This window comes from Silene latifolia, chromosome 3 (genome assembly GCF_048544455.1).
Source record: "Silene latifolia isolate original U9 population chromosome 3, ASM4854445v1, whole genome shotgun sequence".
Taxonomy (NCBI): Eukaryota; Viridiplantae; Streptophyta; class Magnoliopsida; order Caryophyllales; family Caryophyllaceae; genus Silene; species Silene latifolia.
The window spans coordinates 21,247,631-21,265,177 of record NC_133528.1 but is presented as its reverse complement, the minus strand read 5'-3'; the positions used below and the strand labels follow the sequence as shown (position 1 = coordinate 21,265,177).

Here is a 17,547-nt window from a genome sequence, read left to right as displayed (position 1 = left end):
CCATATTTGAATATGTTTTTTTTTATTTTCCTACCCTTATCTCTTTTCTTTATTTACTACCTCAACCACCCATAAACCATCATATTCAATACTTTTCATTATTTAACTCTTATATTCTTACCCATATACAATACTTTTCATTATTTTAACTTCATTCTTTAATTTTCGTGTCATTGTCCAAATGGGACGGTTATTCCGAATAGGAGGGAGTACAATTTTTTGTTATTCGACTTTGGAGGACATTATAAATAGGGTAATTGAGGCGGATATAATTCAAGCGTCGATTCATTTTCTAATTCGAACAATTCCAAGTTGTATTTTTTGTGTTTGGATAGGATTGTCGGGTCAATTGTGGTTAAACGGTTTACTAAGTTTACCCTCAATTTTCACTCTAAAAAGTCATTTACTCATGATAATGTACACAGTGTGATACGCTTTCAACCAAAATCTTTAGGTGATGGTTTCCTCATTCGAATGCTCAATATTGCTCATTAAGCTTGCAAAGTGGATAATGCACTGTTCACCCATACCATGCGCTCAAATTTCACTTGAGATTTTTGGAGGCTCCGTGATTTGAACACGTGACCTAACCACCGACTTCTAATACCATGTGAGAAAATCATTTCAACCAAAACTTTAAGGTGATGGTTGAAGTTCATATCTTGTACCTTAATATACAAAGTAACTTATATAGCATGATACTAAAAGTTTGGGATTGTAACTAGATTTGAAAAAAAAAAAAAAAAAATCTAGTAGCGGTATGATTAGACTTGATTTTCAGCGGTTTTTAAGTTGAAATTATGATTATGATATGATTATGTGTGCTTAAGAAAATAAGTAGTCATGTATTTCACACTTGTTTCATCCAAATCTTTAAATTGTTTGTCGTTTTTGCGTTATTTAATGAGCAAATTTATTTATTGTATGTTAAGATAAAATAGTCATGGTTTAATTATGAAAATTGACTGATTGTAATAGGAAGGTGTTAGTAAATCATTAACAAAAGAAGCATGTACTACAAGAATGAGAAACTGCATGTCATTTAGTTGGAGAAGCACCGACTAAACACTTGTTAAATAGGAGTATTAAATACATGTGAAAAGTAACATATGGAATTTTTTAATTATATGAAAACGACGGCAATTTGTTTTTACTGCAATTTTGTCTTAAAATTTGATCCCTGCAATGTTAAAGCTCTTTATCGTAGAGGCTTTGCTTATAAACAGTCAAATTTCCTCAAAGAGGCTCTGAAGGACTTTGAGCATGCTGTACAATTTGAACCGAATAATAAAGAAGCTAATCGTGAGCTTCTTGCCTTGGTTGACAGATTAGTAGTGAACCCTAACGGGAAACAGGTTGCTTTTCAGTTTGACCCGTTGGCTACTGCAAATAAAGGTAAGAAACCTCTTCTTGCAGTCGACAAGTGTGAAGTTGCGTCTTGTAGTAATGTTCCGATGTTCAACATTGGGGTTGATTCTGATCGTGGAGATGAGGTTACTTCTGATAGTAACATGGATTTTAATCTCAAATGTGAAGCTGACCCACCTTTGGCAGCTGAAGATAAAGGCAATACCTCCCATCCCATTACCGCGAAACCTTCAAATTACACTTTCTCCAATAAAAAACAAAACAGGAACAAATTATATCTTTCGTCTCAAGATTATGAAAATTTGTTGCTCGGGAAGAATCTCCAGTTTTTCAACCCAGGATCCTTGTCTTATTTGAGGGTTCGTCCCCTCGTGTCTAAAAACTCTATCCAGACGGGAACTCCCCTTGAAGATAATTCAGGGGAAGCAGTAGTTCCTTCTTCTCCTCCCTTGTATGCGGAGGAATTTGAGAAAACTGATTCTAAACCTATGAGTACTGAGTTGCTCCATGAAGAGGTTATTCTTCAAGTGGATAAGAAGCTACGACTATCATCTGACCTTTCTCTAGCTAGTAAGGTCTCCATGGTTCAATTTCAATTTGCTGCGGTACAAGATAATTTAAGCACGAGACGTAGTCGTAAGGTGGATTATCCTGATTGCCATGGTCGTGTTGCTCGAGCAGGTGTTAATTTGAAGAAAAGATCTCAGGTTTCTGTCAACCATTCTGTTTTTCTTTGCAGGTACTCCAACACTAGTGGTGCGGTCAAAGCATCTAAGCGAAAGGAGGTTCAGATGATTGAGTTTGAAGACTATTATCATCCTCCCTCTAAGAAATGTCGTCTTTCTGTTAATTACTCTTGTAATATTAGCTCAGTTCGTTGGATTTCTAGCAGCTATGGGGTCTCTAGTACACCCCAGTTTGTATGGTAGAGGTATGTAATCGGACACTATGTATTTTCCTTTTTTACCGTTTCTATAAAATAGTACACGTTTGTCTAAAAAAAAAAAGAAAACGACGGCAATTCTTTAGGCAAATTAGCAAGGTATATAAAGTTACCGAAAATTCGATAAGTAGTCTTGCTTGTGACGGACACTATTCGTCACAAGTTGAAAACGGATAGTTTCTCTCTTACAATAAGGCAAGTGGGAAAGAAATGGAGCACCCTATGGATAGTGCCACTTGCATATTGTGAAAGGGGTACTATCCGTCTTCACCTTGTGACGGATAGTATCCGTTTTCAATGAGAATTTGTGCTGAAAATTAAGTACTGACATTATGTTTTTGTAAAAGATAATCACGCTTAGAATTGTAAACATGTTAATATCAGGAGTCGTTTGGTTGATTAAGAAATTTCAACTTCCTAGTAACTTGCAATTTATAGGAATTAAGTTCCATTATCTAATTCGGGTGAATTTGGCAAAGTTGTTTGGTTGTCCATGTAAGAATTAAATTTCATAGGAATTTCCGATGACCAATGGGTGGAGTAGGTAAATCACTTTCTACATCATGTACGCATTAAAAGTTCCTAGGAAGTTCTAATTCCTATATTCTCCCGAAAAAATGCCTTCTTCATGTAGAGTTTTTAATCGGAGTTTTATACCGTGGATAATAACTAGACGGCTAGACCCACTTTCTATTTTCCAAACAAAATACACATGGTGCCCTTGAGGTTTGTCATTTTGCACGAAATACCTATTTTTTTGATCCGCAAAATTTTAAGAGATCATAACTCGTGTTTACGAGATCGGAATGTGACGATTTTTTTTCATATAAATAGTCTTTTCGAGACCTACAATTTGAAAAATAAAAATTGAGTTTGGAACTCGTGACCAAGAGGTATGGTCACTCAAAGTTTGTTCGATAAAAAAAAAACTGACACACAAAAATCCCTAGCAACAGGATCCAAATACGGCAATTTTTTTTGGAAAAAAAAAATCGTTACATTCCGATCTCGTAAACACGAGTTATGGCCTCTAAAAGTTTTTCGGAGCAAAAAATTGGGTATTTCATACAAAATGACAAACTTTAAGGGTATCATGTGCATTTTCCTTTTGAAAAATGAAAATTGGATCTAGTGATTCTTCAGTATAAAACTCCGATTAAAAACTCTACATGAAAAAGGCATGTCTAAGACTTTTATTAGTGGAGTAGATTCTAGATTAGGCATGAAGCCATTTCGATAACAGTTCAATAAGAGTAGACTCCGATACATGCCTACTTAAAGACGGTGAATAAACCTTCAATCCTGGAATTTTATTTTCCAAAAAAAAAAAAAAAAAAAAAAAAAGACGGTGAATAAAGCTTCAATCCTGGAATTTTATTTTCCAAAACATTTGATTATTTCAATTTTTTGTATCCCACTTGACCCACAGTAGGACGCTCTCAGTGAAAAATTTATGTTCTTTACGCAAACCCACCAACGTCGGACGGAAAAAAAATGCGTCAAATGAGCCAGGAAACATGTCCCTAACATTCCTTTCATCTAAACACAAATGCAATCCCTTAATAGTGTGAGGGTCATTTCATCTACACGACAAAGATGACAAAGGTACAACAAAGGGAATTATTTTGAGATCTACAAGTCCAAACAAAGTGCATTATAATTATTTGAGGAAAACACCCCTAAGGGTATTAATGCATTAAAGATAAATCAAACATAGCCGCAGTACTAGCTGCCTCAGGCAACTCGGACGACCAACAAGTTTTACCAACTACTCTAGGAACTACATGGGCTAACTCATGAGCAACCGTGTTGTTAACCCGACCCGTATAAGACCACACAACCGACTCAAAATCATTACAAAGCGAACGAATATCATCTAAAACTAAATAAAAATCATTACGACCCTTGCTTCCTTCTTGGAGCGCCTCGACCACTTGCAAACAGTCACTTTCCAATATCACCTTCCGATGTCCCCATTCTCGCGCCTCCTGTAATCCGTCTAAGACCGCAATACCTTCTGCATACCGGGGCTCCCACTCAACATCACGTGCTAAGGTGATACCCCATATTACTTCCCCTTGCCCCCCACGGCATACCACCCCTGTGCTCACCCCCACGCCCTCCTTTGCCCCCGCATCAACATTGATCTTAACCCATCCTTCCGGTGCCGGTCTCCATCCTCCATTTCCGCTTTCCTTAGCCCCTGCAGCCCGTGTCCCTTTCTTGCAAATGATGCCCTCGACCCCTTCATTCAGCACATCCCAAACCCGCTGAACAATTCTATCCGGCTCAATCAACGCTCCCTCAAACGCCACTTTGTTTCGAAACTCCCACAAAGCCCAACATCCCACCATAAATTTCCCATAGTCCATTCTATCCATCTCATTCCACACGTACTCAATCCAATCCCGCACATCCCCTCCTCCGCACCCTCCATCATCCCAGTTTAACCCAACCTCCTTCCACACCCATCGTGCTACACTGCAATCTCGAAACAAGTGTAAACTTGACTCAGAAAAATAAGAACATAAATAACAAGTCGAAGGGAACTCACCTCGAACTCGAGTGGCTATGTTTTCCAATGTTGCAAGGGCTCCGCTACACAGCTGCCAGAAGAAAATTTTGACGCGAGGCCACACCGAGACTTTCCATAACCGGTTCCAAATCCACCTTTCCCGCTCCCAACTCGACGGTCCCCCCGCATTATTACGGTCATCTATCAAGTAGGCATAAGCTGTCTTTACCGAATACTCACCACTTTTCTCAAGGCACCAATACCAATCATCACCTGGTAAATTCGGACTCACCCGGATATTGAGAATTCGTTGCGCTTCGAATGGCAAAAACAGTTGGTGTATCATATCCACGTTCCATCCTCCACCTCCTTGCTGCATGAGATCCGCCACCTTCATCCCCTCATGCCCCGGTTGACATGGCGAGATGACCATACCCCTATTGTTCCCATTAACCCACGGCTGCCCCCATATGAGCGTGTCTTGTCCATTCCCAATCCTCCTTCTCAACCCCCGCTCCAACGTAGCACGAGCCCCAACAATGCCACGCCAAGTAAAACTTGGTCTAGCACCTAATCCAGCCGCCATAAAATCCGTCGATGGGTAGTATTTTGCTTTCATCAACCGAGCCCATAAGCAATTTGGTTCAGTGACGAGACGCCATGCTTGCTTCGCTAAGAGAGCATCATTAAAAACCTCAAAATCCCGAAACCCGAGACCTCCATTTGATTTGGGTCGACACAAATTTTTCCACGATACCCAACAAATGCCTCTACTCCCCTCGCCATGACCCCACCAAAACCGTGACACCATCGATCGGAGTTCGTTGCAGAACGACGCAGGAATTTTGAACACACTCATCACATAGGTAGGGAGTGAATTGGCCACTGCCTTTATAAGAACCTCTCTACCAGCCCTCGACAATATCTTCCCACGCCATCCATTTAATCTCTTGCACAACTTGTCCCGAATAATATTGGTAAGCACTCTTTTAGACCTTCCAACCACAGTAGGAAGGCCTAAATATCTTTCTTGGAACTCCACTTCACGCACTCCCAATCGACCAACCACACGATCTCGCACATCCCCTGGAACACCCTTACCAAAGGATACCGTTGTCTTATCAAGGCTCACAAGCTGTCCGGAAGCCGCTTCATATTTTCGAAGAATAGCATTCACTGTGTTAGCTTCCCCTTCATTCGCTCTCACAAACAAGATACTGTCATCCGCAAAAAATAGATGGGAAATAGCAGGGGCATTTTGCGAAATCTTCAGCCCGTGCAGAGCCTCGTCAGCGACGGCCCGTCTCAACAAGTTAGAAAGCGCCTCAGCACATAGGATAAATAGGTATGGCGATAACGGATCACCCTGTCTTAGCCCCCTTCCCGGTTTAAATTCTTCTGTCTGAACCCCATTAATAAGCACCGAGAACGACACCGAGGACACACAATCCATCACTCGATTAACCCATCCCTGATCGAAATTCATCACCTCCAAAATCCGTCTCAGGAAACTCCACTCCACTCTGTCATAAGCTTTCGCCATATCCAATTTTATTGCCATAAAACCATCTAGCTGCCTCGAATTTTTAAGATGATGAAACATCTCGAAAGCGACCAAGACATTATCGAATTAGACGGCCGGTAAAAAAGCACTCTGATTTTCGGACACCACTTCAGGAAGGAAAACTTTCAATCTGTTCGCCAAAACTTTTGAGACCAGTTTATACACTACATTGCATAGGCTTATCGGCCTAAAATCCCTTATTTTATCCGGCGCCTTCTTCTTCGGAATTAAGACAATATTAGTTTTATTAAAGTCCGCCGGAGATAAATCACCACGAAGAATTCCAAGCACAGTGCCCACAACATCTTTACCGATTAAATGCCAGAAAGATTGAAAGAAGAGACCGTTCATACCGTCTGGACCCGGAGCTTTAAGCGGGTGCATCTGATTAAGGGCTTCCACAATTTCTTCTTCTCGATAATCGGCCTTCAAGACCATATTCATTCGATCCAGTACCCGGTTTTCCATGCCTATCAAGACGTCATCAAAATTCTGGGGCTGCGCGGACGTGAACAGATCTCGGAAGTAGTCAGTAGAAACCCGCGCAATCTCCTCATGTCCCACACGGTTCACACCACTATCATCAACCAGCATACCTATATGGTTCTTTCTTTTCCTCTCCCCAGCTCTGGCATGGAAGAACTTTGTATTTCGATCCCCGTCTTGTAACCAAAGAGCCCTCGATCGTTGTCGCCAGTACTGCTCTTCCTGTCTTCGTAGTGTGGCTATTTCGGCCACTAACTTCTTCCTCTTTCGCACAGCCATCTCTGAGCGGTCTCCTTCATTCAGCCGATTCAATTGTTTACATTTCCGCTCCACCAAGTATCCAATTTTACGAATACCATTCTTCTTCCACACTTGTAACTCCCGGGCACACTGTTTCAACACCTCACCAAGCCCCCCATTTCCCTTACTAACCCCACGCCATACCGCCTCCTCACACCCTTCCTCCCCCAGCCAAGTCTGCTCAAATTTAAAACCTCTCTTTGGTTCGGCCCCCGTCACCCGTTTGTCCAAAATAAGTTTAATTGGAGCATGATCAGACCATTCGCGATCCAAATGAACAGTTTTCGCATATGGGAAGATATCGAGCCAAGAATTCGTGCACATAGCTCTATCCAACATGCACTGCCTATTTGCTTCTCCCCCCTGACCATTATCCCAAGTAAACTGATATCCCTCCCAGGCTATATCCCTCAGGCCACACTCGTCCACCGCTGCTTGGAAATTGTTCATTTGCCATTGCGCTCTACTCCCGCCCTTCATCTCAGTGGAAAAAAGGATCTCGTTAAAGTCGCCAATACATACCCAGGGAAGATCCGATTGCCCATAAAGAACCCGAAGAAGAGTCCACGATAAATGTCTATCTCCAACCGCAGGCCACCCATAAAAACCCGTAGCCCTCCACTCTCTTTCCCCTTCACGCACAACAAGGTCAATGTGGTGTACAGAGGCCGACTTTAAGGTGCAGTCGATCTCCTTTTTCCACATGAACGCAAGGCCACCCGATCTTCCCATACTATCCACCTCAATGCCAAAATACCCGTCTAATTTCTCCCTCACCTTTCTCATGTCTCGTCCACAAAGCTTCGTCTCACACAGAAAAATCATGGCCGGAGCCTCCCTCCGCACCAGGGCCCTAAGATTATTTACAGCGTCGAGGTTGCCCAAGCCCCGACAATTAAGGCTTAACAGATTCATTGGGCCCAGCGGGGTTGAGCTCCCTCAACCTCCGCCTCAGATATTAAGACGTCCCCGTCTATATGTTTCTGTTTTTTCCCACCAGCACCCATCACCTCATCATCCCTCCACCTCTTTCCCGTCACCTGGACACGCTCTTCTCCTTCTCCCCTCTCCACCTCCCTCCCTAGTCTAGTCCATTTCTTAACACCAGACGCCCCTATCCGTCCCCCATCCTGCACCCCCATAATCGAACCCTCCTCCCATAAAGGCCCCGTGGCCAAACACTCTCCCTCTTCATTCACCATATCACCCATCTCCGTCAGCTCCCTATCCTCCCCCTCCTCCCCCTGGTAGCTCCCTCTCTCCCCTACAACCTCCCCCACCAACCCCTTCTTGTGAGACCCCTCCTCGCTGATTTCTTCACCCACCACAGACAGCTCCAACGGTCCCTTCTCAGACCTCCCACCCTCGCCCCCTTCCTCACTTCGCATCACTTCTGCCTTAGCATTAGATTTCTTCATTTTTAAATCGATGGCAATAGCTTGAAGCTTGTCTATCATCTTCGCAATATCATTTTCAGCAGCTTCCCGTGCTTCGGTCTCAAAAACAGTCGTTAAATCCTTTCGGGCTCGCCCTGGGATGTCTTGTACAGTTTTGGTAACTTTCCAAGGTGATGCCCTAAGCCAGTCCCCAAATTTCAACTCCCCATCCTCATACGGTCCATCTTCGCAATCCTTCTCCCCGTGCCCTAGATGCCCGCAGCCATAACAATACAGTGGTAATCGTTCATATTTGACTTCGAATTGAATCACCTGCCCACCTTTCATCTTAATCGGCACATTAGTTTGCAAAGGTTTGCGAACATCACGCAATACTCGAATTCGAACCGCCCTATCAAGCTCAGAGTTAGGGCCACTCTCCGCAGCAATAAACGCCCCTAAAGACTCCCCAATTTTCCTCAAATTAGTCTCGCTTGATCGACCCAAGATGGGCAAATCGTAAACACGCGTCCATATCGGGAAGTGAAATAACGGAACATCAGTGAGTTTACCTTCCATGTTTGGTTCGTTAAAGCACCAAAGAAATTTGTCGAAGTGCCATGGTTGTCCCTCCAAAACCCTAGCCTTATCACGCTCGTCGCCAAATCGAAACACAAAGAGATTGTCCTTTGCATCGATAACATTCCCTACCATCGGTTTCGATGGATTCCATAGCTTGATCATTGAGTCAATCGCCGCCTTCACATTAATAGATTTGGACGCCCAAACTTTCCCAACAAGAATTAACCGCCCCTTTCCCGGATTCTCCTCAGCCTCATCGTCCCATTCAAACGCCGTCACCGTACTACCTGTCCCCTCATCAACCGGTTCTTTCCCATCTCGATGAAAGCCTCGCGTCATCCTATTCCCCTGACCCTGCATAGAGAAGACAAAAACAAACAAAGAAAAACAAAGCAGAAAACCAATCTCACGATAAAATCGTGAGATAAACCTCGAGTCCAAAGGAGAGATCTAAGAGAAAGTTAGACGAGGAAACCCTAGGAATTTCTAGACTTTTTCAGTTATAATATGGATTTGTTTTTTATGTTTGAAGTGCATTATAATTATAAGTTATAGGAATAAATAACCGCATCCCTTTACTTGATAACATTAAGAAACTCAAGAATACAAAAATCCAAAACCCGAAATCAAAACTGAACTCTCAAGGAGATACAGGCGCCCTCTGAACTGTAATTATAGGACGCAATTGTCACAGACTAAGAACCACGAGAAGGGTTGCGTGAAGATGACCAAGTAGAAGCTGAACCACCGCGCCACTTGTCGCCAGATGGACGGTCCTCTCTTCGTCCCCATCTATCACCCTCTGGGGCTGCAGCTGGGGTTGGCCGAGCAGGGGCAGCTTCAACATTACCTCGTAGGTGCCGAGGCACATATCTGCCTGGTGCGGGTGCGGGTGCAGTTGACGCAGGAGGAGCCTCTGCCTGAGGCCTGGAAAGAGTCTCGGAAGGACGAATGGGAAGGTCACCAGCTAGGAGCTGCTCTTTCTCCTTCCTCTTTTTCTCCTCGATTTCCAGCTCTTTTTGGCGTTGCTTGGCAGCAATTGCATCTAGCTTGGCTTGCCGCTCTGCATCTTCCTTCTTCTTTCTTTCCTTCTCTGCAGATCAAATATTTTAAAAATCCACAAACAGTTTAATATTCCATTCAATACAGACTCGTCAAAACGAAGAGAGGGCCCTAATAGAAAGATATGTGCACGTAAGTTACAAACCTTCATTCTTCCGGGCCTCTTCCTCTTCTTTAAGCTTGTTCAGCCTTTCCTCTTCAGTCTTCAAGTAGTAAATCATCTTCCGCTTAGCTTCCCTCTCTTGCTTTCGTTCCAAAAGAATTTGACCGATATATTCTTCTCTTTCCTGCCTCGTCCTAGCATACTCAGCTCGTCGCTGGCTCACTACTCTTTCTTGGAAATTTTCCTGGATATCAGTGTAGAAAAACAATACGATTTCCAATTAACTTCAACCAAGCGCAATCCACACTTGAAACATTTAGGAGAAAATTGTAATTAAACATGTTCATTAAAGTGCATTATGAAATAACCCAAAAACAAAACAAACTCTTGTTTATGGCCACTACTAACCTTGTTATTCAACATGCGGGCTAATCTATTCTTCTCTTTAAGGTCGTTATCATGACCTTGCCTGCTGCGCTCTACCTCTAACTGCAAATTTGCAACCAATAAAAATCAGATTTCAAGAAACTATAACAGGTAACAAATCGCAATGGATAAACAATCTGTAACGACTTGAAAGTTACTCATTCGAACCATTCCAAAGCCACATAAAGTGTCATTTCAATATATCACCTGAATCTCAAATATCCACAATGTTCCTCCAAACTACATGGGCCCAAACTCTTCGGACATCCAATATATCCCATGAAAGAAACCCTAGCTCAACTAGTTTTCAGAACAGAAGTAAAAGAATGACAGGTAGCAAATAAACGTGATCTAAAATATTAACCTATATTACTGAGTTGCAAGATGCAACCCAGTGTCAAATTGGCAATTTTGAGAAGTTTCATGTTTTTTCGCTTATTAAGATAAAGTGCTTGTGTTGTGCTGTGTAATGCAATAACCAAGACAAAACACACAGCCAACTTGAAGTGTCGGAGTAACATAGCAAATAACATGTTTCATATTTCAGATAAAATGTCCACTAAACCGTTTGCACCAAAAAGACAAGCTTAGCTAGTCGTGCGCAATAGGCAAGATGACATACGGTCATAGATGGTTTCATTCTTGTCTAAACAAATACAAAAGACAAGTTACAAACCTTTTGCTCACGCTCATGGAGAATTTGTTCCTCTACTAGGCATTGCTGATAGGCAGCTTCAATTAAAGGAGCAGCCTCTTCTCTTCTAGCTCTCTCCAGATAGTCCATCTGCTTCGCCAACTTCTGCAATTTTTTCTCCATTTCTTGTCGTTCCTTCAGCTGCTCCTGGAGAACCACCTCCATGATTTCTTGTTTTGACATCTATCAAGCGCAAAAAAAAGTAGAGTAAGATTACTCCTGAAAAATCATTTAATCCAATACACACATTGCTTGAAAATAGTTTCAATTCATTCAGTTTGAAGCAAAAGCAATCTAAATGAAACCACTCACTCCATCAACGATCTGTTTCTTTTGCTTTTTCCCCAACTTTTCTTCAACTAAAGCCAAAGTGGCCAACCTTTCACGGTCCTCAACATCTTTACGTATCTGGTCATTTCTCCTGCGCTGAAGGTCAGTAGCAAGCCTCTTTTGTTCTTCAGCTTCAGTAATTTTCTGCAGCTGCTGTCTTTTCATCTCTTCCGCCCGTTCCTTCAAAGTAAGACTCATTTTAAAAACTCCACTATATGAATAAATGGCTCAACTTCAGATTACAAAGTCATATACAGCAAAATCAAATACCATCTCCAAAAGTTGGCGCTCCTGCGCCTCTTTCCTCTGCTCAATAATTGTTTTCCGGGCAAGAAGCTTTTTGTTTTCCTTGAGCAAGACCTCTGCTAAACCAGGTAAAATATCCCCAATCTTCGACCCTTCCATCAAGGGTGCAAATATCATAAGCCTTGCTCTATTCAATGACTCGGCAAACGAACTGAGATGATGCTTCAGGCCATCAGATTCCAAATCCTGCAAGAGATCACTAGCACCAGTCAAACCCATTCGCATGCAGCCTGTATTCTTGAAGAATGTCTCGTAATCTTAATAATCAAAGACACTTTAACTCATCATAAGAAGTTTGATAAAAATTCAAATACTAGCAAAATCGGACCCTCTAGCCCACATATATAACTGAGATCCAACATGACATATACGACAAAAAAACTCTAGGATGGCCAAGATGAAAGAGCAGTAGTAAGAGTGAGAGCCCAACAATAACAAGCCCATTTTACAACACCAACAGTAAGGCAAAGTGATGTGTAAAGGATGAATTGTACACAAGAACACTATAACACAACATAACAAATCCATGGCATCTCTGTCTCTAGTAGTAAAGTAGGAAACTGAATGGAATTATTAAAATTGACACGCACAACTAATAAGCAGAATGAGGTACTCTTTCAACCAAAACTACTTAACAAGCATACTTATCAGATTGTAGAATTAATAATTTTAGACTAAAAAAAGAAAAAAAGAAAAAAAAAATGTAAGCAAAACCATTATAGTCCAAGCAATTACATCGTTTCATCAGATCTCGAGTACTAATGGCACTCAAACAGAATTGGAGGTCGTCTGAGAGACATAAGGCAAGTTATTCATATACATATAACAGCCAGGATGAAGCAAACAATCATGAATTTTGCCCCGGCGAAAGCTGATATCATTCATAAAACTTTAAGCTACTAAAGCAGACAGGAATATAACCTCCAAACTAGATTTAAAAGTACAACCGTCAATGATGGTCAGGTACAACAGAAGCACTTACCATGACGCTAAATGAAACAGCCCCATTCATATGGTCAACTTTCATGGTGAGAAACCTGTGTTTCACGGCATCTACAGATATCTTCTCAACAACAGAAAAATCAAAAAATGGAATCATCTGCAGTATGCTTTCAATAGTCATTGTTTGGTAAACTTGAGATGCCTGCAATGTCGAAAGACTGTTATTAACGCTATAACAGAAATCAAAATCAAATATGCATACGAGTACACTAATATAGGATCTAAAACGACAGTAAACAGTGGACCTGCTGGAGCAATCTCAACGTTCCTAGCTTTTCCAGGGCTGGAACATACTTAGACAATTGGACCTCTGGAACAGAAGAAGCAGAAGCGAGTTTACCCCCAATCTTCGAAATTTTGTTTAGCAAGGGTTGTGCTTTAAGACACAGATCTAGAGGGAGAAATTCATTCTCCAAAAGATGGAAAAGATCTTTCACATCGGGTAGTACACAAGACATAACGCCCTTTGATGCCTGCAACAGCAAAAGAGCAGAAAAATATTTAGTAAACTATCCTCGACCACAATTGACGAGTTACATCTCAAGTTTTCACAATAGCTCCTGAGTTATATCAGCAGTCCATGATCTTACCAGTTCTAACAGAAGGGCTGACCTTGAGAGCTGTCAAACATGAGCAATATCAGTATCTGTTCGCAACTTAGAAGGAGCAGCAAAAGATCTTAACAAACAAAAGGAAAATAAATTACCAATTCCCTGCTCTCAAGTTTCGGATCAAGATTAAAATTAATAAGATTTGCCATCCTCATATTTCGCTCTTTCTCATTTTCAAGCTCCAAATGCGACGCACCATGACTATGGTCATAAGGAGGAACACAAAGGGCGGCCAAAGCCACCGTTGAAGCTATCGTCTGCAAATCCTTTTGAGATAAGTTCTTGTTGAACTTCTTTTGCAATAGGAACAGCTTGAGCCAAGCATATGCATGATAAAGATGGCTTCCAGAAATCCAAAAAATTTCAGTGAGTTTTGCATAGTAAATAACCAACAAAGATGGTTTGGGAGTCTTCTTAACCAAACACATCAAGCCATGTATATCTTCAACAGAACGGAAAGCTTCCTGATAATAGAAAAATGATCAGAAAAACTTCTTCATTTTTATTCACAAGAGAAACCAACAAGCAGATCGGCCAGATCCCTAATCCACAAAATAATTGAAGAAGGACCACAGTTCTAAGATTCACTACAAGTCTACAACGTGAATCCCAACATTGTCAACTAATATATTAGTACACAAATTATTAGTGAGCCTAGCAAGAAAGAAATCTAACGGAGAAACAATAATAACCATCCCAACTTACTTCTATAGGACGTCAAGTATTGCACGGACCAGATCTCTCGGTTGTCAACCCAAAAAATTTCTAGCAAAAGCAAGTGCACAAGGAAAGTACCATCCAAGCCTAAGTATCCTCATCTTTGTTATTAGTAGTAACTTATTACCCTAACACCTTCACGGAATCTCCTACTCCAGACAGGTCTAGAGGTCGCACATACACAGCATTTACACACTAAAAGCAGGAGACCCTTAAGCAGGACTGTATGCCCATCTACTAGTAGTAGTAGACGCTTTTGCAAAGCACAAAACACAACCACATATGTTTTGACAGTTGACTACTACAATGGAGTTTCAATGCCAAAACATTTCAGAAATATATTCACAAAACCATGTAGGTTGGAATACTGACAAACCTGCCATAATTCAAGTTCAGTGGCTATCTTTAGCTGCTCAAATCTTGTGTCAAGGTACAACTGCAAGCTTTCTGGAGCAGTGATATCAGGCCTGTCTCGTTGGTCTTTATATTTGTTCAAATTAACTAGGTGATTCCTGATTATCTCACAAAGTCTACGAAATTCAGTAGTTCTTTTGTAATTCTTACAGAATTGGAAGGCACGGTGAGCTGTCATCTGTTAAGTAGTGGAAATACAATCAATTATACCATTGGCGTTTATAATACAAAAAATTAAACATGATGCAGTATGTTCTGCATAATTATCGAGTGGACCAGATTGACAGCCTTACAGTAGAATAGATGGTCTGCGGTAAATAACACTTACAGCATAAAGATTTTCCAGCTTTGAATTATTACGTAATATCTCCAAGACAGTTCTGTATGTCTCCCACAGGAATTTGAACCACGGGGTTACAAGTTCACGGTCAGACCTATCTTTCCCCTTCTCCCCACTAACATAGCTTAGCATCAAATCCTCTGGCCGCTTATCGGCCTCTAGATCTTCAACATCCAGTGCCTCTTCTAAAGCTTGAGCTTGATTACGAGCAACTTCAGCCTTTTCAGTTGAAAGATGCATGAAGTACTTGATTACCTCCTCCAAAGAGTTCACATTCACTTGCTGACAAACAATTCGGTACTGGATTAAACCATCTTTTGCAAACCTACCCTTTCTCATATCCACACAGAGTTCTATGAATTTAAACATGATCTTTTCTAACGCCTTTTGCCACGCCCTGTACCTTTTTGAGGTTATAAGATCATGTAGAGCTTGCAGAGCATCTTGCTTCTGCCCAACATTTATTAGCTCTGCAACCGACAATAAAATAGGCTAAGGACATGTACCTTCAAACTTTAGTTATAAGATAGTAACTAAAACTTGTACACGCAACTTCTTTCTGGCACCACAAACCAAACTAAAAGGAAGGGATAAGGTAAAAAGGGTAGAATATCCTAGGCTGTTGCCTCTAAAACCTATCAAGTTTACACTCTCTCAAACGGATATAACCAAATTATCGTTTCAAATATGGAGATAGAACATTGCGGGAAACATAATAAAACGATCATAAATTGGACTTCGTTTATCACGATGCCAAACATAGTCAATTCATATTCGGTCACGGGCCAATTACGCTTCTCTACCATTCCTACAGCTTCCCATACCCCGCTTGGTACCAATGCTGTCTCAGAAGACCCTAGGTAATAGGATTCCGATTTTAATTAGGTTTTAAGGATCTCAGTTCGAATCCTCGATATATTTATTGGCTGATTATCTATAAACTATTAGGAAGGCCTAAAACAGTGAGATGGCCCTAATACTGAGTTGCTTTTGTACTCTGATCACGTTGCAAATCAATTAACCATTGACAACTGATTACTTGGCCTTAATACTGACAATGGGTACTGACAATAGGTGAAACACATCAGATAATAAATAATTTGGAGATGAAAAAAAAAAAAAAAAAAAAAAAATTGAATGCAGTAATTCTTAAACCTTCAGCTCGCTTCAGCGCGTTTTCCGGTTTGGCGAACGTCGACATTGTAATCCAGAGATGCTTTAACCTTTGAAATTAAATACAAACAAATCAACATCAAAAGAAAAATATATATAAAAAGCAAACAAAATACAAGCGAAAATCGAATTGAAGAAGAAAAAAAAGAAGAATTGGATTGAGAGAGACGAGGTTACCTTGATCGAAAGACGAATTATGCGGCGAAACTGGGAAATTAGGGTTTGATTGAGTGAAGAGGAGGGATGTAGTGTGGTGATTTGGGGATTGATTTCAGGTTGAATTGGGTCGGATTCTTGTTCAGGTTGAATACGGTGTACGGACTACGGAGTATTATTTGTACAGGATTTAGGATTGTCCAATCCAATGTATTGCATTCTACATAATTTATAGGAATAATCTAATTCGAACAAGGTTTTAACTCATAATAAACCCAATTTTAACTATACTCTTCTCATATTAGATTAGGTGACCTGCTACCTAGTAACCAAGTTGCCGCTCCTGTTTTTCCAAAAAAAAAAAATGAAAAAAAAAATATAATTTTTAATCTCAAGACGCCAAGCCAACGACCATCACCTTCACAATCTCCATTCTTATCAACTGAAAACCTCGAACCACCATATCTCCGACCACCAGGCACAAGCACAGTACTTTTCAACTACCACGCTCCTAAGAGGCTTAGACTACCTTGGACCACCGCCTTCTGACGGCTACCTCACACAACGCTCTCCTTCAGCGACCTTTGACACCACCGCCGCCGCCGCCTCTACTATCTCTTCTTTAGACACCATAATCCAAATCTGCTCGTGGGTCGTTCATTGGTGCGGTGGTTTGGTAAGTTGTGAACTTATTGTGGGTGAAGACTTGATAAAAACCTCTAAATTTGAATTAAAAAGGTAAGAAATTGGTTAAAATCAACATTAAGAGTTCGTCAATTATCTCCAACGTAAGATACTTCTTCTGCATTGCATCAAAAGCCTTAAAATTTGAATCGAAAACGTAAGAAATTGATTATCTTCCACACATAAAAGCTCGTCAATTCTCAACAATGCAACCTAATCTCATCGCATATCATCAACAAATTTCCCAAAATTAAAATCAGAAATGTAAGAAGGTGATTTAAATCATTATAGTAAACCTAATCATGCATTTCATCAACAAAAACCACAAATTTGGGTAAAATATGGTGGGCGCATAAAGGGGGAAACGGAGGTGGTGGCCGGCAATATGTGTAATA

General features: G+C 41.0%; 1 protein-coding gene across 1 annotated transcript; it reads right to left on the bottom strand.

Moving 5' to 3' along the window:
- Positions 1-9,692: 9,692 nt before the first annotated feature.
- Positions 9,693-16,699, bottom strand: LOC141647369 (eukaryotic translation initiation factor 3 subunit A-like). The gene is made up of 14 exons (XM_074455512.1): positions 16,490-16,699; positions 16,295-16,362; positions 15,128-15,609; positions 14,762-14,977; positions 13,764-14,132; positions 13,648-13,677; positions 13,303-13,530; positions 13,038-13,199; positions 12,020-12,241; positions 11,732-11,929; positions 11,402-11,602; positions 10,708-10,788; positions 10,342-10,543; positions 9,693-10,227 (listed from the first exon to the last, which is right to left on the bottom strand). The coding sequence occupies exons 2-14, from the start codon at positions 16,338-16,340 to the stop codon at positions 9,830-9,832; spliced, it is 2,835 nt and encodes a 944-aa protein (XP_074311613.1). The 5' UTR covers positions 16,341-16,362; positions 16,490-16,699; the 3' UTR covers positions 9,693-9,829.
- Between the last annotated feature and the right edge of the window lie 848 nt (positions 16,700-17,547).

Bases quoted from the DNA above. Each gene is read 5' to 3' on its own strand.
- LOC141647369 (XM_074455512.1), bottom strand. From the start codon at position 16,340: ATGTCGACGTTCGCCAAACCGGAAAACGCGCTGAAGCGAGCTGAAG. The intron at 11,603-11,731 runs GTGAGTGGTTTC...TGCGCTTGATAG, and splicing joins AGAAACAGATCGTTGATGGA to ATGTCAAAACAAGAAATCAT. The intron at 10,228-10,341 runs GTTTGTAACTTA...TTTGATCTGCAG, and splicing joins AGAGGCCCGGAAGAATGAAG to AGAAGGAAAGAAAGAAGAAG.